Raw genomic sequence first — 26259 nt, forward strand, 5'->3', positions numbered from 1 at the left:
TTTAAGAAACAAAAATTTTCAAACCGAGAGGTGTGACATCATGAGATTTCGACTAGTCATTTTCTAGGCCAGAGCAACCACCTTTGGCTTGTTATGTCTTTTTTACATCATTAGCCATAGAGCATAAATAAACCACTCACTAGATCGATATCTTCGGTCTTTTTGTATAAAACAAATTGGTTCTAAAAAACCATAGATATGCCAATATATAGACAGTAAAATTCTCATTCGGAGCCTACTTATTATACTATACACCAATGAAGAACTCTGAAAGTTTGTTTAAATAAATATTTATAGTTTATTCCATAAACTTTCAGAGTTTTCAATTGGTGGATATAGTTAGGCAATCATGTGAGATCTCATATTTCGGTTCCAATTTTCGATCGGAGTTATACCCCCTGCTATAGAGCTTTGGAATTAATTTAAATTTCAAAATATACAAAAAGACGCCATATTGTTTATTGTATACTTTTCATTGAATGTTCAAATAAGAAAAAAGAATGTTTAAACTCAAGCTAAGATTACTTACAATTTCATTCTAATTTCAAAAGTTCAATGCACAGAACTTTTGAATTCTCTTCAGTTGATTCCATTAAAAACCTTAAAATAATGAATGTATGTATTTTTGCCTAGACTTGCGGTTAGAATTACTTGGAGGGTGGGGGGCAGAGGCCCTTTGCAGCGCCCTCTATGGCCTGCTGATGCTCCTCCCGCAGACAGAAGCATTCCACACTTTAAGAAAGAGGCTGCAATGTGTGCCGCACACAGTTGTGACAGTTCAAAATCAGTGAGTTAAATCCTCAACTTAATAATATTATATAATAAACCAGTGGTGCGTGATGATTTTATATGAAAAAATTAATTTAAAATTTTACTCAACGCACAGCTAGTTACATTAGTTCAACTTTAAAAAATGGACTGCTAATGTAAGGCATAAATATTATAAAGGTAAGTTCTATAATATTTAACCTCCTTAGAAGGAAACTACTTAATTGCTTATCTGAATTTGGAAATTATTATTTTTTAATTTGATTATTTCCTCAAGACATCCATCAGTTCCATTTTTGATAAGAATAAATGGACGAACTCACAAAGGTAATACGTTGTATATTAAATAATTTAATTTATCCAGTTGTGCGAAAGCAAGTACCCTAGAATATTAATAATACGTCCAACTTCAGTAAAATATTGTCAGTATTTACTTGTATTGACTGGTAACTTTTTTTTGTATGTGTGTGATTAACATTTTCAGTAGACTACACACAACATACAGAAATAGTAATTTTAATATCGCCCAAAATATGTGTGAGTTTGGGCAATTTTGATAGCTAACATACAGAATTCAAGTGTTTATTTTTTTACTTTTACTCTTTCAAAAAACTTAACAAAACCATTATTTTTGTTTTTCATCTTTCCACGCATGAAGGGAGCTCAATTCTGATCTAACTCTTCCCGTAAATTGGTCTGATACAGAAGATTTAAATTTACAAAGGAGTATCGGAGATGTTGCCTTTTAAATAGAATAACCGTATTATGTTCATTATTTTTTTCCAGAAATAATGAAAAGTTGAAGCAAGACAATGTCAGAGCCAAGCTGGACTTCAAAGGACTATTGGAACACTTCTTAAACATGCAGGAGCAACACAGAGTCTACAAGCTTTCGTACCGGGCCAAGAATATGACTCTATCTGATCAGGACTACTCTTGACAATTGATCAAAGACTGGTCGTAACTCAGTTTCGTTACATAGCCTAATTGATTTATATTTTTTTAGGTTTAGGTTTTGTTACCAGCTTATTGTTAATGAACGAATGCATAATTTAAACATGAATTTTTTTATTTAAAGACCAATTCAAATTGTTTTCTGTTCTTTTGAAAATTTACGATCAGTTATTAGAGTTTCGCCGATGTGGAGTTTTCCAATTTCGAACAAAGGATTATTTTAATTACTTGATTGTCGATGGTAGCCAACCTCTGACTGAAAAGGGCACCAGAAGAATAATGAATTTTTCCTTTAAACAATCTTAATACATAATATATTATTTCCCTAGATAATAATCGAAACACCAACAAACGTTTTTACACAGATATTCGCCCATATTCAGTCTCTATAGTACAGTGGTTAATGCACTTAAATATTGATTAGGTGAGCTAAATTTATTTTATTTAGTTAAAAATCTCTTAATATTTAAAGAGTAATCATATTTTGTGTTCTGCGTCTATGCCTTCTCTTTCACCCTTTTTATTTACGTTTTGTGATCCCTATATTTGCCCTTTTTTATGACTTACCACACTTTCTCTCTAGTGGCAACTCTGTAGTGACGCATATTTCAGGTCACGTGATGCTTATACATATTTATTAAATTATTTTATTTTGTGTTGACTAATAGTTCAAACATTTAACAATCTAACAACTTACCAAACTAAATTTAAAAAACTGCCGAAAAAAAAAAATTGGAGCGAAACACTATTTCTAGAAAACTGAAACGATATGTTGGATCTCAATTGACAAGAAATGCATTGTTCATTACATACCATCTTCAGACTTTTAGTACCTTGTAAATAATTTACCAGCTTAAATTTTTCTCCCAAAAATAATTATGTAAAAGTTCTCAAAATGGATAAAACATTATCGATTCTACATATTATATTAATTTATGTATGTAAATGTGATTTGATTCTTTGCTTGTTGTTGTGTCAAATAACTTTCACTATCATATTTATATTTTTTAAATAATATTTTTTTTAGAACTGTGGCTAAATACAGTTTCAGGGTTTTACTTTTTGATGCACTGAGATCAAAGTTATACATATTCAGTCTTACTCATAATGAAATCCCTAATAAGACGATAATACCCCGTATTAGCTATACAGGGGTGGGGGCCTATACTGGTCAGATTAAAAATCTTTACTCATAATCATAAATTTTCCCAATATAGCTCGACCGCTGGATTATGGAATATGATTTTTTTACAGTAGCAACACTTGAAAAATTTGGCATTTCGTGGCGTGTTGCCAACTTCACGTTCAAGTGTAACTGCGAAAAAATTTTTATAATAATTTAAAAACTGTTTGGTTATCGATTTTGCTGATTTGTTTCACAGGAATGCAATTATAAACACTATCCTTACCTCGTTTCTGCCCCAGTATCGTATGGCACAAAGAACTTGGAGATCGGTAGATATTTTTCCACCCCGTTTGTTATTGACATGCAAATATGGCCGTACCAAATCGATCAAACGTCTCATATTTGCTTTGGTGAATCTATATTTGGACCTAAAATCTCCTTCCGTTAGCGCCGTAAATGGGTCATACCGCTTTTTATAAGTTTTCCGTGCCCGTGGTGGATGAATTCGGTCAAGATTTGCCAAAGCTCCAGTCAAAACATCAAAATTGTCAAAGTCAGCCATTTCCGAATTTATACGGCCGTATACTGCCTAATCCTGGTCTTCAGGTGGGTTAAATTCTGACGTCTGCTAATACGGTCAGATTAGGCAATGCGCGAGTTGGCGCGATTATGAGTAATAATTTCACTTAACCTGTCCGTATTATCGTAGTGTTGCGATTATGAGTAAGGCTGAATCAGCCTCTGTGTCTCTATTATAATTTTTGGTAAACTTTGGGAATCACTGGCCACGCTGAATACAAATATTTTTTAGATAAAACCTTTTGATTCAGCTTAATTCTTTGCATTTAGGGTAATGGCATATAATGCCATCTAATTTTTTTCAATTACGTAAGATGAAAATTTATTTTCGTCATGTGGGATAGCAGCCATTTACAATAATTTACATATATGTACATAATTACTGTCCATTACATTTTCTTATGTTGGTATTCATGAAACTACACAAGGGGATAGAAGAGATGTTATTACCATTTAATCTATGCATATTAGGTAGACACTATTTTGGCGGAACTCTGAAAATAAAATTAAGTTAACCTCTCGGACAAAGACTATTATTTACTTTGTGTTCCTTTGCGAACCGTCAAAACGTGAAAATTTTTGTGATATTTACGAGTTTTGTTAAAAGCTTCATAACTCACGTTTTGGGAAACGTAGCCTCATTCTAAAAAATGTTTTGGAAAGATTATGAAATTCACTATCGTATTGTATTGTTATACGTAAATATTTGCGTTTCTAAATATACATTTTCTGAAAACGTCAAAAATATGTAAAAATCGCTGACCATTATTTCAAAGCTGTGAAAAATGTACTTTTTTCTGAGTATCATAAAGAAATAACACTTTATTTATTGAAGAAATATAATTAAAAACTATTAGTCACCTCAAAATATTAACCGTCCAAACTAAAATATTTTTAATAAATTATTTAGAAATGCAATAAATTATGAACGAACAAGATGACAGATCCAATCGACATAGATAATGCACCTCTACATTCCATAGATATTCTTGAATACAGACGCGTAGCGTTATTCATTATCGATACTCTGTTTTTTAAATCATGGCAATCCGTATACTAGTGATGGAAATAAATCGATTTTTGTAAAATCTCGCGCGTTTACGTGAAAAGACGTTCTAATGTCTTGACCGCTATTATCATATTTACGTCTTTTGACGTTCTAATGTTCTGAGTGGTTAAATAAAGTGGTTAAGGCAAAAAAAAATTTCACTCAGGCAAATTTGTTAGTGTTTTGTTCGCTTTTCGGAATAGCCCACATGGTCTAAATATTTGTATTAAGCGTGGCCGGCGATCCCGAAAGATTACCCAATTTTTTTAAGCACAAACTTAAGTTTTGTTAATAATAATGCATATTAGAAAAATATTATGTTTATTTAAGTATTTTATGGTACAAATTATGTTTTCTTAAATTCCATTTAATATGTACACAATGTAAATAAGAGTCTATTTGTAACAATTTAATATAATATACAGAATACAACACTTACAATAATTGTTATTATTAACCTGACAAAAGAATTAATGAAAATTTAACAACACAATAATTCAAAATAATAAGTGTTAGATTATTTACTTATTCTAGGCAATCTTTTAACAAAGGCACTTGATGACAATATTTTTGTCTCATTTATAACATTCAATACAAAATACATTTAGCTTGGAAAAATCGTGAAGTAGGTTTTATAGAAGGGTGACATTTGATGTGTTGAAGGGCTAACATTAAAAATAAAAAAATTAAATCATTTAGGGTAAGTACCTACACAATAAATTTTTGGGAAAAAAAATTAAGTTTATTAATATTTTTAATTAAAAAATTACTTTAATTTTTAGAGAGAAAATAAAATAAATTTACAGCTAAAGCAATGTGAGGAGTCGCAATTTTTATACCAGCCCTCTTATTTAAAAAAAAAAAAAAGTTTACCCTCCAGGACTCGGAAGGACATACAAACATCATATTCCATTATAGCCTCTGAAGGACAGATCTGACCGGGGCGTCAATACATTATAAAAGTATTTTTATCTATTTTTTTATAATGCTACGCATTATATCATATATATGTGATTAGTTCGTCATTGGAAAGATAAATAATTATTTTTCACAGTTTGTACCAAATATTTATACATTATTACATGGATAAAATTTTTAAAAATGTCAAAGTACATGATTACGAATTGGCGGTATTTTTTCATTGACAGTTGAAAGTTAAAACATTATTTATATATTTTATTTTATTATTTTGTATAAACGGCATAAAAAGTGAAGTGACAATTTTATTACTAATTACCTACAAAAAAGGAATATGTTTTATAAATATCTAATTCTTTCAAAATTATGGACGTTCCGAGTCAAAATGTCCTGGTAAGTTTTTTGTTAACATTTTCATGTTTGATATTAAAAATGTATTTTTTTAGAAACTTCAATGTTTTTTTCAAATCCAAATATTTCAAAGACAATGATAGTATTTCTCCTAACGATAAGTAATACATAACACATTTTAGATTCCTAGGGAGTATTCCGAAATGCCAAGAAAATTCACCATGTCGTTGGGACTTGGAAATATAATTTAAAAACCTGAAGGGTTAAGAACTTTAAAACATTCACAGGGGTTTTTTTTATTTTCGAAAAATATTACAATCATGAAGGTAGTTTTCTATAATGATTTAAAATATGCCATTTTCGATTTGCCGCCAAAATGACATGTTTCTAATTCGTAGATTTGGGTTTTGGTGACGTCATCTTACCAGATATTGGCGATCCCTATGTCATAATGACGTAGCCAGTAGGAACCGTTTCGGAATGTGACGTTTAGATAATTTTTTAAAATCAATAAATATTCATGAAAACATTAATCCACACAATTTTAACGGCATTCATAATTTGTGGAAATACCCCTTTGTTTTATTGAAAAACCATTTACTTTTAAATCTATAATAATGGAAGGAAGACGAGAGTTGGTTGGTGTTTGGTAGAAAGGATGAAACCTCAAATTACAATTTTACGAGTACCCGTTAATTACTTTTTACATCATTTAGTGAGATGATAAGAATAACACATTAGATAGAGCCTGAATGAATTTTTTTATCATCTGTGCATAATTTTTCCACAAATGGCTTATTCACATTCACCCTTTCCACGTAACAAAAAAAATCACTGACTTAAAAACAATTAAACAAGAAACATTAATTTAAAAAATACAAAGTGGACGTCTCTTAAAAGTAATAATCATTACATATATAAGAAATATTAAACTAAATAATAGGAATATTACACTAAATTAAAAAATTACCTTCAATAAAATATATACATAATAATGGATAGGATGAGATCACAATAGGAATCATAATTAACTCTCGTTAAATAGAACATATTTTTAACTTTTGGGTCATGGTTTTGGCGGGAAAAATATATAGAACATTGATCTGAATAAACAATTATACCAAAGCAGATTATTATGACATAATATAGTAAGGGGTATTTTACCATCTTCTTGATAACTTATCCGTAGGATAACGATTTATTTATTGGTAAAGTCTAAGAGTTTACCGTTCGGTACTCGAACCTAAGATATGGCTATAAATTGGATAAATTAGCTGAGTTTTCTACCTGTTGTGAGTATGTATTTATTTGTTTATTTATTAATATAACTTATCCTATGGATGAGCTATCAAGAGGGTGGTGAAATACCCCCAGAATGTAATATTGACAAGAAATGCAGCCCTCCAACTGGAAGATTTAGTCATAAAAACTCCCTTTTGGAAGTTGGAAATAAATTCAGTCCTGGACCTTACAATACCAAATATAAATGTTACACCGTGTTCCACACTCATACTGCGAAACTTTGGGGGTATTAATTAATGAATTGTTACCTTTGGGGGTATTAATGAATTAATTATTATTTTTGGGGTATTAAATTCATTATAATTTAAGAAAAAAATGTTTTTTTAAACAAAGCAGTTCTAATTATCAAAAAGAAAGTAATAAAAATTATGTAGTATAATCGTAGAGTTACTTTTGCGAATCGTAATGCTCGGTACATGCCTAGTAACAGAGGTTATTCATTCGGAAACAAATTCTCATTTAACCTCTCAGACAAAGACTTTTATTTACTGTGTGTTCCTTTGAGAACTGTCAAAACGTGATAATTTTTGTGTTATTTACGAGTTTTGCTAAAAGCTTCATAACTCACGTTTTGGGAAACGTAGCCTCATTCTAAACAATGTTTTGGAAAGATTATGAAATCCACTATCGCATTGTGTTGTAATACGTAAATATTTGCATTTCTAAATATACATTTTATGAAAACGTCAAAAATATGTAAAAATCGCTGACCATTATTTCAAAGCCGTGAAAAATGTACCTTTTTCTGAGTATCATAAAGAAATAACACTTTATATATTGAAGAAATATAATTAAAAACTATTAGTCACCTCAAAATATTAACCGTCCAAACTAAAATATTTTTAATAAATTATTTAGAAACGCAATAAATTATGAACGAACAAGATGACAGATCCAATCAGCTTAGATAATGAACCTCTACGTTCCATAGATATTCTTGAATACAGACGCGTAGCGTTATTCATTATCGATACTCTGTTTTTTAAATCATGGCAATCTGTATACTAGTGATGGAAATAAATCGATTTTTGTAAAATCTCGCGCGTTTACGTGAAAAAACGTTCTAATGTCTTGACCGCTATTATCATATTTACGTCTTTTGACGTTCTAATGTTCTGAGTGGTTAAAATATAAATAAATAAAAGAGCATAAATTCAAAATCAATGCAATTTATAGAACAGCTGATCCATGAGAAAAATAAAATAATAATTTTAATAAAGCGACTTTATACAAGTTTTGTGAACCACACAAAAATAAGTAATTCATCATAACTTTTTTATTTGAGCACTAATAAAAAAAAAATATGTCCCCAAAACATTGCGGTATGAGCATGAAAATCGGTGTATAGAAGTATACACATATTTTACATAATGAATGAACTGGCAACATTACTAGGAGATACATTTTATATTGGAGGTTCATATTCCTTAGTTATTATAACACCAGTAGGTTTTATCAGCCCAGCAGTGTTATGTACTTATAATTTATTTTAAAACTAAATTGCTACCAAAATCCAAAATATCTGTGAATAAAAAAATGCTATACGTAACCACAATAATGCGGTATATTATAATAATACATTATTATTTACTCTACTTACTTAAAATAAACTAGGATATCATGGATTATTGGCGTAAATAATCTATTGTCATTACAAAATCTAGATCACAATTGGAAAATTATTTTATTTTCATAATAGGTAATATTTCCAATTCTGTGGGAGTAGATTATTATGCGGTAACGTCACAACATGATATCTGGGTTTCATTTCGACGAGATGGAGGAAAACCGCGTGACAATATTTTTGACATCAGGAGGGTTCTAGAATGCTTTGAATAAACTATAACATCAGTCATACATTAAGCACCGAAGAGTGCACATTGAAATAACAAGAACATGTGCAGAAAAGTAAAGTTCGCTAAAGTAAGGCAACAGTTTGCAGAGCAGACCATTGTGTGACTTTTCTACTTAGGATCTGAATGTTTGTTCTTGAACGAATCGCCTGGTAGCGACACTAAACTTCAGTGAGGTGGTCCAAATTACAACAAATTTTTAAAAGTGTCTCTAAATAGTGTAACAAAATATTAAATTATTATGAATATTAATATTTTGTTACACTATTCCGAATTTTGTTTATCCGATTTGGTTTTTTTTTGCACAGCCAGCAATTTGCGCGCTCGTAAAAGGACTAGTAATTCATGAGCAGATTTTCTTTTCGAGGACCGGATGGTGATACTACAATGCGAGTTACCTGTGTACTGTCTTGATTCATTTATCGACAAATCACCCAAAGTGGGACGGTCACGACACCTCTCGCGCTCCACGCAAATTGGTTTGTTTGTTTATTGATTGGTTCATCTATTAATTTGGATGTCTATGGGTAATGTACTAAAAATTGTAAAGGCGAAATAACTTGATATCGAAAAATATTAAACAGAATGTGAAAACCCTGACATAATGTCACTTTGCTCCAGTTATTAAAAATTCATAGAATAAAGAAGAAAACTACAATAAATCTAACTAAATTTTAATGAAAAAAATGTCTGCCACTGACTTAGTACCTTTTGGTTCTAAATCATTTAGCACGCGCTCTCTTTCTCTTACACTCGCCTGACATTGTAGATCTCCATCCCATTTGAATATCGTAATCATGGTGAAACACAGTTTTGTATGGGAAATTTAAGGCATGATTGGCAAAATATTTGGATTACGAACAGGTCCACAAGGCATTTCTTGAGTTGTTCTTTGATATATGTTCAAAACGATCCTTATCAGTAGAAACAAATGGGAAGAATCGCACAACAGATTCGCTTTGATGGAATGTCCATACACATTATACTAAAATCATAATCTCAGAGTCCAACGTAGACTCAGCTATGAAGCTTATCACATTTGCAAATCATCTGAAACTTGTACAGGTACTTGATGAGCTCCGTGTTCTGGGTGATGACTGAGGCTAGTTCGTCTTGCATGGAGAACATGTTCTTAAGACCCATGTTGGTAAGGACTGCCTGGTTTTCTTCTGCAATCTTGTTAGTTTGCGACTCAGCCGACTTTTCTTCTTTGGGCGTACTGCTGGTCTCTGTTTTTGTAAGAGCCAATGTGGTGTCCTTTCGAAGATTTGTCACCTGTAAAAAAAAAGAAAATGAAACATTGTCAAATTTACGGTTTGTACGAGAAACAGTTATCTAAGTTCAATAAAAACTAAAGACTGTTGAAACTCGGGAGAAGTCAGGTGATGAGAGAGAAGTTTATCAATAAATGAATGACCTGTTTTACAGCCAAGTCGAGTTGATCCTTCAGTCCGTTAACACTGTCTTTCATCTTCTCTCCCAGGGCACGCAATTTCAAATCAGCATTTGTTATATCCTTGTCAAGTATCTGTGATTGCAAATACACTGTCTGTGCTACTTTGTACCTGGAACAAATTTAATACCAAAAAAATTACCTGATTGAACAAAAAATAACAGATGACACACGAGTTTAAATTGAGAAAAACAATAATTAAGGCGAAGCACTATAAAATAATACAAAATAATGTCTTTTTGGTTTGAAAATTTGATCGCTTAGAAATATTATTAAATACAGCGAATAGAACACATCCTTGTCTTTGAATTAATCAAGTATCTTTATGATTAAGGGTGAGTTTTTCGCAGAATTTGAACAATTCATCAATTTTCAAAGTTGATTTTCAAGTTCTGTGAAGGTTCTATTCAAGTTCTGTTATTATAGCATTATTGGGCAGTTGTTTCACAAAACTGAAATAAGCCAAGATACATAAAGTATCAGACCTATTAAAACTGCTTTAAAGCTCAACATCTACTTACAAACCCCTTTTCAGTTATGGTTTTATTGCATAATGTAACAATAACGATGGCAAATTAAATTCTTTAGAAAATTATTGTAAAACATTTAAATATATTTGCCTGAACTTTACAAAATAAAATAAAGCACACAAAGAAATCTAGATACGGTTTGAACGCAGAGGACATAATTAGAAAATTAGACGTAATTGGACATTCCGGTATTTATTTTAATACATAATATGTATTTATGTTCTTTAATGAGCGTGTTTGGGAAAGGAAAAGCAAACTTTATGCTGGGCGGGGCCAGAGTACATAGTTTTGATCAGAATTCATCTTCCTAAATGTGATCCATCCCTCGGTATAAGTTAGATTTCATAATAATATGAATATGTAGAAATTGTAATTGCCCTCATATTTTCTAAAATATATAGAACGCTATCTAAAATTTCTATTTTCATAATTAAGCCCTTATGCGAAAAAATCGAAATAACGCTGTTTTTGTGCAAATTCCATTCAAATTATGCACTATTTATCCATCCATGTTGACACCAAAATTTTTTTAAATCTTAACCAGGATGACAGCTCCTATGGTGACAGCCGGTAGAACGCTCTTAACCACGATGACAGCTCCTATGGTGACAGCCGGTAGCACGCTCTTAACCACGATAACAGCTCGAGGCCTATGGTGACAGCCGGTAGCACGCTCTTAACCACGATGACAGCTCGAGGCCTATGGTGACAGCCGGTAGCACGCTCTTAACCACGATGACAGCTCGAGGCCTATGGTGACAGCCGGTAGCACGCTCTTAACCACGATAACAGCTCGAGGCCTATGGTGACAGCCGGTAGCACGCTCTTAACCACGATAACAGCTCGAGGCCTATGGTGACAGCCGGTAGCACGCTCTTAACCACGATGACAGCTCGAGGCCTATGGTGACAGCCGGTAGCACGCTCTTAACCACGATGACAGCTCGAGGCCTATGGTGACAGCCGGTAGCACGCTCTTTTTCCATACATATGTTAAGTCGGAAAACAAATCGGCCATTACTTAATTGGCGCTTGGCATATTTGCCATTGCATGGTGATAAATTTTTATTTCTGCATTATTTTATTTGTAAATATTTTTATGTAGTAACATGTCTAGATTTTTTGATTTTTAAATTTTTGTAATTAAATGAAAAAATATTGACTTAGATGGAAAATTGAGTTATTTTTTTTTCTTTGATTGTATTTAAAATTGTGTTTACGTTGATTGTACTTAAAACTTATAAATAAATTAAAAGTGTTGTCTATCAATTTAAATACAGCGGTCTGACCTACAACAGTGAAACCACAAAGGTGTGACCTGTTCCAAGATAACTCAACACAGTGACAATTCACCTACTTCACTGCTACACACCTTTAAAAAGTGATACAGCCATTAAAAGCGAAGCATAAAAACTAGCCTATGTAACCTGGTTTTTGTTTCATCACTTTTCATGGCTTTTTAATGGTGTTTTGAATTATCATTGTGAAGAATCATCTGGTTACCGGTGTGACCTACAACCTACAACGTTGTGACTGACAATGGTGTAACCTACAACAGTGTGACCTACAATGGTGTAACCTACAACGGTGTGACCTACAACGGTGTGACCTACAACGGTGGGCCCTACAACGATGTAACCTATAGTTCCACCATAAAACAATTTTTTTTTTTAAAAACCTAAACTTACCCAAACTAAGCATATTTCATTGTGTTCTGTTTTGTCACAATGTCAAGGCCACACCGTTCTATGTCACAAGCAGTGGTCAATATGAACTCACCAGTCTTCGAGCGCCTCGGCCGTAGCTGCAGCGTGTGGGGCGCAGTCCTGGTCTAGCAGAGAGCGTGCGGCGCGCCCTGCCTCCGCCACCTTTACCCGCTCCAGCGCGTGAAACTGCTCGTCATTGTAGGTCAGCGAGCGGGCGGCGCGGTCTCGCACCAGGTGCTGCCATGAGTCACGGAGCCTGGGATAGATACAAAAAGGTTATTTAACAATATGATAAAATATGAAAAGAAATCTGAAGATGTAAGTGTAGTCCTGGAGCAGCGGCCACAAACATCGGCTCGCGAGCCACCTGCGGCTCTCTGGCTACTTGAGTGTAGCGCTTCAATGAATGACGTATATAATATACATTTTATTTTATTATTATTTAATTAATAATATTTTAATACAATTTTTATTCAGTCAGTGTGTTCCTTCCTCCCTTTCCATTTGATGAGTTCAAAAAATTTCTGTCTATGATCAGTTGAAAAAACTAATATTTCTATACAATATTGCGAAAAAAAACTGACATTTCTGTTCTTTCACTAAACGGCTCTACATATTCATGCAAACAAAAACTAGGATTTCTGTTCTTTCACTAAGCGGCTCTACATATTCATGCGAACAAAAATTAACATTTCTATTCTTTCACTAAACGGCTCTACATATTCATGCAAACAAAAACTAGGATTTCTGTTCTTTCACTAAGCGGCTCTACAAATTCATGCGAACAAAAATTAACATTTCTATTCTTTCACTAAACGACTCTACATATTAATCAAAAGTAAATTGTCTTATTGATAAGAACCTGGAATCTTGCGTGAAATTAAAAACAACATACAAACTTTACAGAGCACAAGCATCAGCTTTATCAACAGAGTTTATACAATATTATATAAATCAACATTATTACGTTGTAATAAAATTTATGAAGAAATTATAAAATAAAATGGAGGGCCATTGTTCATATTAAACATAACAATGTTTTAATTTTAATAATAAAAATGAAACATTTATCAAAGATTTATTATACAGTATCCAAATTATGTAGTTTTACTCAGTATACCTAGTTTTAGCCGATTTATAACACCAGGGTTCTAACAAAAGAAATTTGGTTCTCAAAAGAAATCTAAATCGTTGTACTGCTGAAATTTGACTTTTTTGACTAACGAGTTTGCCGACCACTGAATACCAGATTCAGATCTCAATCCTGAAGATCTGGTCCCAACTTTCCCCCATCTAGCGTACCTCCCCACTTTTTTCGAACTGGCAAAATCGGGGATACAATAGGCTCATAGTCACAAGAAAATAAAACAGTTAATGATCTTAAATCGGTAGTAATATGGCAAAGGGTGCCAAAGGGGATGGGTATAACCTTCAAAAGTTATTAAAAAGTTTCCAAATTACAAAAAAACTAAATATTTATTCTAGAATAGAAAAAGTCAAAAAGTGTCCCATATAAATAACAATCGGATGGGTACTGATGGGTAGATCTGATGGGTATATAATTTATTTATAGGTTACAAATAAATTCGTGTAGAACTTTATAATCATACAAAAAGGTAGCTGCCAAAAAATATGGGAAAATTAGTTGTAGATACACAATATTATTGTTAATTCCGAGTTTGAAGTAGAAATCAACTATAACCACATTAAAATAATCAGTTCACAATGGCCAAGTGGTTATAGGCGTTGTCTCGGTAAGACAGAGATCCTGGGTTACCTTTTTATTTTCTGTGCCTTATTCTATTTCAGCGTTAGATTTATTAGTATTATCTTCTTCTTCAATGATTAAACATAAATATACTTCGAAGCTAGGGTTTGCAATCCCACCATCCCGTAGGGTATCAGCAATATTTAACCCCACAGATATTATAAACTTAAAGACCTGGAAAGAATTTGGAGAAAGAGATGTCCCTTTTTAAGAACGAAAGTATCGGAGGGAGATCCCATCAGTTAGCATACACCTTCTTGATGACAGTCCCACCAACTAGTGTGAGTCATTACTGTGGAGAGTCCTGTCAGGGATGTTTGTATATTTTTATCAGTCTTCTTTACTATGACTTACTACGTTACCTTTTCAATGTCTTTTTATAATATACTAGTATCAAAGCTAATTGACACCAAAAATGTCGATTAAATGTTATTACAATTTAATACCTCTTAACAAAAATCTCATGGGATGCTGCGGGATTTCTAAATTCTATCCCACAATGCTACGGGATTTGATAAAGGTGCGGGATTGCAAACTCTATTCGCAGCCCCCAATTTAAGAAACATTGCTGTAAAATTCACAAAAATTGTTAGCTTACAATAAGAAATTAAGTGAATAAAAGCAATCAACTACGGATTCATTGATATATCATCATTATTTTCACTGTCATGGTTGTCAGCACCTCCATATACCTTGGTGCAAAACCTGCAACCTTTTCTTACGTGGGTTCAATTTTCCGCGAACAGAAGCAAATGCAAATGGGTTATTAACATATTTCAAGCAGGAGAAAACAAGGGTTCCCATTATACGGGTTCTTCCCATAATTACTCACTTGTCGACCAATGTCTTGGCCCGGTGCGGCAGACGCTGCTTGTGGGGGCAACGCACCTCGGCGGTGGCACTAGCCCACTCCGTGCGCAGCATATCCCCGGCAACGTAGCGCGAGTGGAGCTGCAGCACAGCCGCCATCCACCCTGCTGTCATCTCCTCTGTGAGCGCTTGCGACTCGCGGCACCATTTGCTGCCACCACTGGACTCCTCTTGGGGCAGGTTTGATATCTAAAAGAAAATAAATAAAGCCATTGGTGAGAAGAACTCAAATTCAATGGGTTGGCCGATCTACGATTTTTAGTACGTAAATGTGAAAATACATACATAAATTTTCATAATTTTTTCTTTCCTACCTAGGGCGAATTAAAATTGGAGGTTTTCGTTTTTTCAATTGTTAGCACTACTGACTGTGCCCGCTTTTTTATTTATTGTTGTTGAGAAGTGAGTTAGTTAAGAGCTTCATAGATGCACTCATAGAGGGCAGTGCAAAGAGCTTGCTTGGAAGTCCATAAGATGGCAGTAGTGGCCAGTAGTCGCCAGGGCCAGTGAGAATGGTCCCAGATCCCATTTAGCCAGCTTCTAGTTAGGTCGACTATCGAGTCACCATTGTAATACGCGAAGTATTAATAAATCTCTGATTTATCACAAGAACCTATTATTTAAAATCTCGTTCCACGACGAGTTGGAGAACTGTTTGTGGGATCACAACAATTGTATTCTAACTACTCATTCAGGCGGTGGCCATGTTTATATATCGAAAGGTGACATTTATGTTTAATCTCAATTTTCACACCCGGTTTTCGCAACAGGTTTACAGCCGATCATGCGTTACTTACGATAACAGTATGTTACTTCTAAAATCTCCCACTCTTCACTCTTGTCAGAGTGGCAACCTGATAAATGGTGTTTTTTTATGTAAATTTTGAAGGTACGATAATTTGAGACCTAATGCTGTTTCAAATTAACATAGCAATAACTTCTAATATTGAAAAAAAAAAATACAGTGTGTGGCAAGCCTACGCACGACGGAAGTGAAACTTTTAGTATTCTTCTCTCTCTCTTTTCATTTCATATTATTATTATTCAGAATGCTGTACATTATAGTTTTAAAAAGCATAAATTTATTTATAGGCGTGTTGTTAAGAAATCAACGTTTAACTAGATTCCTAATATTGACATATTTATAAGTAGCATGTGAAACCTGTTAAACCTGTTAAAGGGTGTGGAAATTGAGATTAAACATAAATATCACCTTTTTATATATAAACATGGCTACCGCCTAAACGAGTAGTTAGAATACAATAAATAAAAAAGCGAGGACAGTCAGTAGTGCTAACAACTGAAAAACGAAAACCTCCAATTTTAATTCGCCCTAGATAGGAAGGAAAAAATTATGAATAATTATGACCGGTCAGTGGTTGAGTGGGCATAGCGCTTTCGATTCCTCGGCTGGCTAAGTCCTCCATCACAACACAAGCAACATTTTCGGCTTTCTGTGGTGGTAGTAGGAGATTTTCAAACATTGTTGGGTTATTCGTAACCTGGGAATGTTTGTCTTTCTTTAAAAAAAAAAAATTATAAAAAATTATGTGATAAAAAAAAATTAAAAGTTATAAAAATATGGGATTCGAACCCGGGTCCTGCATAACGAGTGTCGAACGCTATGCCTCTAGACCACGAGGAGAGGTATCTCGCGCGACAAGAACCGCGTATAACGTGTACTCCTCAATTGACTCTTAACGTGTAAATTTTCGTTTTCAAACACGGCAAATGAATAATATCACATAACGTCTCGTTAACGCTTTATATAGGGTCGAATAGAAGATATATCGGCAGTGTTAAGTCATATCTGTCGTTTTTAAAAATATTTCCGTATATTTTTCCGTATATTTATTAATAATGGGTGTGTTGTTTACTAAAAAAACTTGTCACGCACGTCTGCGAGAATAATTAGTCACGTTATTGGCCTTGATTAGTAATTTTAATGATTCAAAATAAAAATAATTAATCAAAATACCAAGCGACTCTACCGGCTCGATTTGTAAGCTATATTTCGACAAAAATATCATATAGGTACCGACCGTTAATTCTAGCCAATTACTTGAGTGAACACCTGCCGGTCTAGAGTCTCACTAAATGGATTTAGACATTTCGGGAGACTATCGGTTAAAATTAACAAATTTATGTAATTTTTTAAAAAATTATTTAAAAAAATGTAGATATTTTCTTATATGTATGCCTGGCAAAGTCGCAGCACGAGAGCATTTTATCACTTTTCCTCGTATTAAAAAAATCACAAAAAGAAAAAAAAAATTAGTTAAAGCGGGGATCGAACCTCGGTTCTTCACGACGACAATCGGGCGCTCTGCCTCTAGACCGCGAAGCTGAGTTTGAAGAGTGGCCTAAACTAGGTATATAATATTAGCTAGGCTCCTATAGCGAAATGATCCCCGTTTTTCGTGACGGTCATGAGTCGGTTTTACTCCGGTCCTCGAAAATGCATAACGCGCGTAAAGAAGTTTCACTTCAAAAAGATAACAAACTACAATAATATTTTTTCAAATAATTCTACTAGATTTTATGGAGCATCAAATAATTGTTATTACTGACAATTTGACAGACAGGGTTTTGGAGCAGACTTTCCTCTCTGCCACCTCTGCGGAGAAATGGCATGATAGGGGTAGTTAGATTGTTTTATGTAACATAATATAAATTAATTACAATATTTTTAAGTATTAAATTCTATTTCAACTTACAGTACAGTTAATCTGTTCAGATGTCAGTGTTGCCGCGTCTAATACTTTGGCCGTGTCGGCTTGCAGGGCTGAGAGTGCGCTGAGCGAAGTGGCTCGAGTGTGAAGTGCAGCGAGAACCCTCCGCAGCATGGCCGCCCACCGAATCACACACTCGCTTGTCAAGCGGGTACCAGTAGACAAAATCTCCACTCGGCGCTTTATGACATGGCCCACACTGCAGGCAACCTGACAAACGTATAAAGATGATATTATTTGAGATTTTCAAAGTACATGCACAAGTGCTGGTTCTATGGGGTTAACGTAGAAGATACATGAGGTCGAGTAACGTCTCCTACGTCATCATGCATCATCATCACTTCTGAATTTTCTACCGTCATTTGTCAGTGGCTGAGTTGGCGTCGCGTTTGGGTCCCACCCAGGCGTCGTACGTTCAATTCCTCGGCTGCCTAAGCCCTCCATCACGACAAAAGCAACATTTTTCGCTTACTGTGGTGAGATTTTCAAATATTGTCAGGATATTTGTAACCCGGGAATGTTTGTTTTTCTTTTAAAAAACTCAAATTTAAAAATTTGCAAACTCGAAGCCAATGTGCTTTAATTATAATAATCATTTTTAGATATTACTTAATCAATTTTGCCATCACTTATAGGTATCAAAAAAAAAATTAAATTCCCATTTTTTGTTACATTTTCAAACTATTTTTTCTTAAACATTTCTTACAATTAACGGTAACATTGTTGGTATATATTTATAATCCTTACAGTCTTGTAAGTGTAACTAAAAAAGTTAATTTCAAAATTTTGTTTAAATAAAAGTTTATCTTCCTAATTAAAGTCAATTTTTTCCTAAAATAATATGTTCCAGTTTATTTTTATATTTTTAAAAATTGGAATTGAAATAAATGTGTACTTCTTTTTTGGTAGTTTATTATAACCAATATAAATAAAAACACAAGAAAAATCAGGTTGGCACTGGAAGAATGTAGATAAAAAAAACATTAAAAATCTCTACACTAGTGCTCTTTTTTCAAAGTTAGAAGCAGGGGGGTACAACTCAGATCGAAAATTGGAACCGAAATATTGTGGCTTCATATGATTGCCTAATTATATCCACCAATGAGAAACTCTGAAAGTCTATGGAATAAACATTTAGAGTTTTTCATTGGTGTATAGTATAATAAGTAGGCTCCGAATGAGAATTTTACTGTCTATATATTGGCATATCTATGGTTTTTATCAATCTAGTGATTGGTTTATTTATGGTTAGACGCGAGTGCTCCAGGGTTAAAAAGTATGCCCTTTGAAATATTGTTGAGCAGGTGAAATAAACTACAAAACATACAACAATAACATAACTTTAAATCTGAAATATAATTTTCCATATTACCTTTGCTTGACTAGCATCGTTTTCCACAGAAACTAAACTAGGGAAGACGGGGAACTTGGGAATTTCATTCTCAGAGGACAATCCTATGGAGCAGCAGGTTGTATTATTTCTACTGAACAACATCAAGGGTTCTTCTTCAGTTGTAAGAGGATAATTTTTCCCTTAAAATGAGATAATACATGTATTGAATTAAAAAAAGACAAGTAATAAAATGCGCACTTAGTACCTGACTTTACCGAAGTTGAAATACTTTATTTATATTTTGTTCCTAAACAATAATTGAAAAAAGAAAAAAACCATGTGGCTTTTTGTCAAAAAAAAAAAAAAAGGAAATTGAAAATATAAAAGTTGCATTGCTCGTGACAGGGTAAATATACAAAAAAATAGGGACATGCTTAATACGCATATTTTATTTTAAAACACATAGCATCGATTAGATAATAATGAGAAGTAAGTGTTTCAGTTTCTGGAAATTGATTTATTCATGTTTTCCATAAAACGGTTAGGCACCAATATACAGGGTGTCCGGAAACTCGTAGTACAAGCGGGAAACTGGTGAATCTACATCACATTTGGAGTCGATTTTGTAGTATAATTTTTTTTTATTTGAGCTTTCGTTATCGAGTAAATCGAGTTTGAAGTTGATTTTTTTTTTTTTTTTTTTTAATCAAATTCTTATAAATTATTACTGAAGATCAAAGTACCCAACTAATTAAAACTATTTGAAAGTAAAACAAATGAAGAAACTCGGATTTGAAGCATTATTTTGAAATCACCCTTCATTTAACCCGGTGTAATCATAAAATATTTCTGCTCTGCAGGGTTAAAACATCTGTTATTCAACCCTAAACACCAGAAAAAACTTTAACCCTAAAATAGCCGAAAAATATTTTTTTTTGGTTTTTTTTTTTTTTTGAAAATGCTCAAATCAAAAAACTTTATGTTTTTTTGGGTTCCCCATGTGGTGTAGATTCTCCAGTTTCCCGCTTGTACTACGAGTTTCCGGACACCGTGTATACGGAGAAGATCACAAATTTAGTATAAGTATAAAAGGTCACAGAGGCAGTTTAACTATTTTGTGACATATGCCAAAAGATAGTTGCTGAACTGCCTGTAAATGATGTTGAAAATGTCAATGGTCGATGCAGAATCGTTAAGCAATTGAATCGCTCTGTTGATTGGCGAGTTCTGGTAGGCAGCAGTCCTCGCTTTTGGAGTATGAAAATATACTAGTATCAAAGTGAATGAATGAATTGAAACAAAGTGAATTGAATGAATTGGAGTATGAAAAAGTGCATGGGATCTTCCACGAGTATACTTGTTGTTAGTTAACCTCTTTTAATATAAGTGCATTAAGTAATTAGTTCCAGTGAATAGTTTTAAAAAAAAGTTAAATAATGCATTTTGGTAAAAAGAGACGAAAGAAAACTAACCTTAAAACTTTGAGTTCGATAACAATGGCCGCCAAGTGAATAATCAATTCTAATTTTAAAGAAATAACTGTTAAAATGTATCATTTTCCATTTCCGGAAACTGAAATACTTATTATCTAATACAGTATTATCTAACTACAACAATGTGGCTTTTTTTAAAGTACGTATTAAGCGTGTACCCAAGACGGAAATGACATTGCGATCTGAAAATAGTTGCATTGACCTAGAAATTACAGACAAAACAATTTGCAAATTCTGCTTGAGCAACAGAAATTCAGCTTTGTAGATAATTTAATATATAGCTAGGTAGATAATTTAATTAATTGAAAATATTAAAAAAGATAGGTGTAATAAAATATTTCGCATTGTTATCAGAAAACTTATGAACTCTTGGATCTATAATATATAGGAAATTAACGACATAATTTTGTTTACTTTTCTGTTTTTTCTAAGTTTTATTTAAGATCTAGGTATGAAATATTACCTGAAGTAGTTTCTTCTATAACCGACTGTAACAACATGTCCTTGTAAAGTAAAATTTGATTATTTGGCAAAACTTCAGTCTGTTCACAAATTTGATATTGCAAATTCTTCAAGAAATCTTCGTTTTTCAGGAAAACCTACGAAAGGAAATTGTTTTAAAATTATTTGCAATAATCATTAGTAATATTTATATAAAGGAGTCTTTTGTTAGATTAATTCTTAAGAGATTTGTTAATCAGTTCAGATATATGATTGTCTAAATGATAAAAAGCACTCACTTTAATACAACTGGCTTTATTTACAAAGAAAATATTAATTGCCGTAGAGTTTAATCTGTCCTGGACCTCAGAGAAAAAGCGATCAAAACTCCAAATCTTCTCGGGATCTACTTCCAGGAGGCCAGCTAGCAAAGGGGTAATTATTTTCTTCAAGCCTGCAGTTAGTTGACAATGAGTAGGTAACTCTCTATTCCACTCTATGTGACCATTCTCTGTGGTCTGCGTCCCTGATATCACGCCGGATGCTTTCCTTGTTGTGATATAAAACATTGTCTCTTTATTTTTCCTGCCACCAAATGGACGAAACGGTAGATTTCCTGTAGCCACATGGTATAAGGTCACTCCTATGGACCACAGATCTACGGTCGCACCAAAAGTCTTTCCCACTGGTCTTCTTAAAACAGCCCTTTCGTACATATCTGGATGTAAGTATTCCTCCGTTCCATAAAGAGACATGAATTGCTGGTCTTCTTCCAGTTCACGCGCTGCTCCAAAGTCTGTCAGTTTATAAATTGTTGTTCCGTCATCATTAATGAATTTCATTATGTTACCAGGTTTGAGATCCCGGTGCACAATATTGTTATCTCTCAGATGCTTCATTCCGGCAGATAAATGTTCCACAACAAGAAGGAACTCCTTTTCTTGGAGGCCATAGGTATTTTCTGGGTCATCCAATATATTGAACAAGCTTCCCCCAGTGCAGAGTTCCATTACAATCACTTTCCCTCTGCTTTCCTGTTCCTCTTCGATTGCTAATAATTTGACAATGTTTTCATGTTTGACTTTCTTCAAAACTTCGAACTCTCGGATCTGAACTTCGTGAGGACGCATGTGACTCAGCTGATTGAATGTTTTTACAGCTACTGGTTCCCCGTTGTTTTTATTTACACCTTGGAAAACAGCTCCAGTAGCTCCTTTTCCCAATACGCTCGTAGTGCACCATACATAATTAGCGGATCCCCTCAGAAACGACATATTGAAAGAGTTGGGTATTCTAAATTTATTACTTTTACTTCGTTAATTTCGCAAGTTTGATCAAATTTGACATTTCAATGCATGAAAACACAATTCGCACAAACGTCAAAAATATTTGTTTTTATTTTTATGGCTAAATAATAGGCCAATGCACATCAATGTGGATTATTATTTCGTCATCGCCCTAATCCGTCGTCTCTTCTTGCTTGCTCATCGTAATTTTTACTACTGGCCGGTTTATTTATGCTACTGGCGTACTGGCAATACTGAGTGCGATACTGCGATGACATTTGACAGTTCTATTTTTTATTCTTCAGTTGTGTTTATACTTTGCGAATCGAAAAGTATATTTTTACTATTACAACCGTTCAATGTTCAGAAAAATCGTGTGATAAAAGTGCAAATGAGATAAACCGTTGTTAATTAATTTTCCTAAGCGATGATCTTAATAATTAAAACATTGCATAATACGTAACCAAAAAACGTCATAATAATCAAACATGTTTTCTTTAAAGAATAATTTGAAATACTCGTTTATGCAGATGGATAAACGAACGTTGTATTCTGTTATTACACGAAATATTCGAAAATTAGATGAATCGAAATGCCTTCAGAAAATGAATCTAAATTCAAGTAGAATGATTTCGAGTGCAGCAGCCCCACAAACGACCCAAGTAACACGAAAACTTTTAAATAACTTTCACAATGAATATAAAGCTGTATGTTCTTTGCTCCATCGATCTTTCGGTGTTGGGATGCCGAATTCATTAGTAACATCCAGTAAATTCCATACTTCAGCAACCAATCATCACGAACCTCCTCCTTTTGGCCCTCCGAAGAGCGATAAAGACAAGGATAAATCCCAAGATCCAAATAAAGACAAGAAGGATGATGAAGAAGAGAATAAGATGAAATCTATTGTTACCAAAGCAGTATTCTGGATGCTCACAGCTTACTTACTCATTGCTATACTCTCCCTCATGTTCCCTGGCAACAATCAACCTGAATTACTGCGATACGTTTCTTGGAACGAGTTCCTTTATCAAATGTTAGCCAAGGGAGAAGTTGAAGAAATTATAGTGCGGCCAGATCTGGATGTGGTCACGATTATTCTGCAAGAAGGGGCCATTGTAAAGGGCAAGAAAGTGGAGCAACGTGTGTACCACATGAATATTGTAGACATGACCAGGTTTGAAGACAAGCTGAGGGAGGCGGAGGCGAGTTTAGGTGTCAAGGAAGGTGTACCAGTTATATACGAAAGGGGCAACGACGCAGCCGGGAGAATATTAATAACCCTCCTTCTCCTCGGATTACTGCTATCATTTGTTTCCCGTAGTAAAGGCCTCAAGTCTCCCATCAGTTTTGATTCCTTCAATCAAATGGGACGAGCCAAGTTTACTCTCGTGGATCCACTGACCGGGTCTGGGAAAGGGGTAAAGTTTGAAGATGTAGCCGGTTTGAAAGAAGCTAAAATTGAGGTCATGGAGTTTGTGGATTATCTGAAACGGCCAGATTACTACAAGAGTTTAGGAGCTAAAGTGCCTAAAGGAGCTCTTCTCCTAGGCCCTCCGGGCTGTGGAAAAACCTTACTGGCTAAAGCCGTAGCCACAGAAGCCAATGTTCCCTTTCTGTCCATGAATGGATCGGAGTTTATTGAGATGATCGGCGGGCTGGGAGCCGCCCGCGTGAGGGATCTCTTCAAGGAGGCAGGAAAACGCTCGCCATGCATCATTTACATAGATGAAATAGATGCCATCGGACGGAAGAGGTCGGGCCTAGGGAGTGGAGGACAGACAGGAGGTACCAGCGGAGAGGGAGAACAGACCCTCAACCAGCTGTTGGTGGAAATGGATGGGATCTCCACGCGGGAAGGAGTTATCATGTTGGCCTCCACCAATAGAGCTGATGTCCTCGACAGAGCTCTCCTGAGGCCCGGAAGGTTCGACAGACACATCCTCATCGACCTTCCTACTTTAGAAGAAAGACAAGAAATATTTGAAAGGCATTTGAAAGCCATAGTTTTAGAACACGAGCCCTCGTATTATTCCAAAAGATTATCGTACTTGACTCCTGGATTTAGTGGAGCCGATATAGCCAATGTTTGCAATGAATCCGCTTTACACGCAGCAAGATTTAAGCAATCCATAGTTAAAGGGGAGAACTTAGAATATGCCGTGGAAAGACTAGTTGGCGGAACAGAGAAGCGCAACCACGCAATGTCCATAGTGGAAAAAAAAATTGTGGCTTATCACGAATCTGGCCACGCTCTCGTGGGGTGGCTTCTCGAGCATACTGACGCCTTACTGAAAGTCACCATAGTTCCTCGCACCAGTCTGGCTTTAGGCTTTGCTCAGTACACACCATCGGATCAAAAACTTTTCTCCAAAGAAGAATTATTCGACAGGATGTGCATGGCTCTCGGAGGAAGAGTTGCGGAAGCCGTCACATTCAATAGCATCACTACGGGGGCGCAGAATGATCTACAAAAAGTTACAAACATGGCTTACGCGCAAGTAAGACAGTACGGAATGTCTGAAAAGGTGGGCTTATTATCTTTCGAGGAAGAAACCAAGGATTCGGGAAAATCACCCTACAGTAAAACTCTGAAGAATCTTATAGACCTTGAGACCAGAAACATGGTTGCTAAAGCATACTTTCGTACTGAGAAACTTTTAAAAGATAATAGGGACAAATTAGAATCAATGGCAGAACTACTGCTAGCTAAGGAAACGTTGAATTATCAAGATGTGGAAACCCTCATTGGCCCTCCCCCACATGGCAAAAAGAGACTTATTGAACCCGTGCAGTTTGAGATGTCCTTAAAGGAACTATCAAGGCCCGGAGAAAGACCAACCAAAGAAAAGCAACCCAAGCCTGATGAAAATAAGGACCAACAAAATGGCGAAAATAATAACAAAGATTAGAAAGTTTCAAGTAAATGTTTATTCACCCAGTATTGCTGTAGTCACAAGCTCCCTGCTACCAAAAGATATTTAATATCTTCAACCATTGTTTGCTGTACTTTATTAATGTATTTAAGAGTTTATTTGTTATTTTTTTAATCCAGTGAAGAATTAATAAATGAGTTTATAAACATTTTTTGCATAATTTATTTTGTCCTGAAACTCTTAGCACAAGCGGGAAACTGATTGGAAACGGCTGAGCATTTTTTTATTACACTGTTTTATATTTTTTTCAGTAACCAAAGGGTTAAAAAAATCCAACTAGATTTACTTAAAAATTAAAGCTCAAATCCAAAAAATATTTATTTCAAAATTGGCTCCAAATGTATTTTTTTTCATATTAACCCCACAGGCCCTGAGGAAAATAATTTCCCTCAGGACCTAGGTCATCTTTGGGGATACTGTGTGGAGGGTCTTTTTACAGAAAGGAAGGAGAGGACGTTCTGAAAAGGAAAAGAGCTGGGTAAGGATCAGTGGATTCAGGAGTTACGGACGTATGAATATATCCCTCTCACTGCAGCGCAAGGCGATGGGTTGTGAGACCAGTTGGAGGGGTCAAAGGGTTTCCCCAAACCAGCATCTTCCATTCTGGCACGCTTCGCAGCTAGCTGATGGCCAGGCGCATCCTGAATACACCTCACCCAATGAACCTGGGCACCCCTGCTAAAGGCCTATCCGCACACAACAGTGCCGGCACAGTGCCGACACGTGCCGACACGTGCCGACACGTGACGTATCCATCAGTGTCAGTGAAAAATGATATTGTGGCATACATTTTGTACGGCACTATTCGTACTC

The 26259-nt window shown here is 34.6% G+C and overlaps 3 protein-coding genes across 3 annotated transcripts in view; 2 read left to right on the top strand and 1 right to left on the bottom strand.

Moving 5' to 3' along the window:
* Nucleotides 1-2996, top strand: part of LOC149418509 (protein VAC14 homolog) — a 30080-nt gene extending 27084 nt beyond the window's left edge. Inside the window, exons 13-14 of the mRNA XM_089638538.1 lie at nt 634-787; nt 1555-2996. Coding sequence (XP_089494664.1) covers nt 634-787; nt 1555-1708 — 308 coding nt within the window. The 3' untranslated portion in view covers nt 1709-2996. The remainder of the gene's footprint in view (nt 1-633; nt 788-1554) is intronic.
* Nucleotides 2997-3055: 59 nt separating this feature from the next.
* On the bottom strand, nt 3056-22582 carry IKKepsilon (I-kappaB kinase epsilon). The gene is made up of 8 exons (XM_089638822.1): nt 21524-22582; nt 21247-21382; nt 19330-19490; nt 17943-18167; nt 15188-15414; nt 12661-12843; nt 10317-10464; nt 3056-10174 (listed from the first exon to the last, which is right to left on the bottom strand). Exons 1-8 carry the CDS (start codon nt 22496-22498, stop codon nt 9917-9919), a joined length of 2313 nt encoding a protein of 770 aa, XP_089494948.1. The 5' UTR covers nt 22499-22582; the 3' UTR covers nt 3056-9916.
* A 196-nt stretch (nt 22583-22778) lies between these two features.
* On the top strand, nt 22779-25592 carry Spg7 (SPG7 matrix AAA peptidase subunit, paraplegin). The gene has a single exon (XM_089638539.1). The coding sequence runs from the start codon at nt 22999-23001 to the stop codon at nt 25420-25422; it is 2424 nt and encodes an 807-aa protein (XP_089494665.1). The 5' UTR covers nt 22779-22998; the 3' UTR covers nt 25423-25592.
* The last annotated feature ends 667 nt before the right edge of the window (nt 25593-26259 follow it).

This window comes from Hesperophylax consimilis, chromosome 13 (genome assembly GCF_061612785.1).
Source record: "Hesperophylax consimilis isolate HC1 chromosome 13, BYU_Hcon_1.0, whole genome shotgun sequence".
Taxonomy (NCBI): domain Eukaryota; kingdom Metazoa; phylum Arthropoda; class Insecta; order Trichoptera; family Limnephilidae; genus Hesperophylax; species Hesperophylax consimilis.

Excerpts from the sequence above, each read along its gene's own strand:
- IKKepsilon (XM_089638822.1), bottom strand. The coding sequence starts at position 22,498 with ATGTCGTTTCTGAGGGGATCCGCTAATTATGTATGGTGCACTACGAGC. Across the intron at positions 21,383-21,523 it reads ATAAAGCCAGTTGTATTAAA|GTTTTCCTGAAAAACGAAGA; the intron begins GTGAGTGCTTTT and ends TTCCTTTCGTAG. Across the intron at positions 12,844-15,187 it reads GCCAAGACATTGGTCGACAA|GCTCCGTGACTCATGGCAGC; the intron begins GTGAGTAATTAT and ends TATCTATCCCAG.
- Spg7 (XM_089638539.1), top strand. The coding sequence starts at position 22,999 with ATGTTTTCTTTAAAGAATAATTTGAAATACTCGTTTATGCAGATGGAT.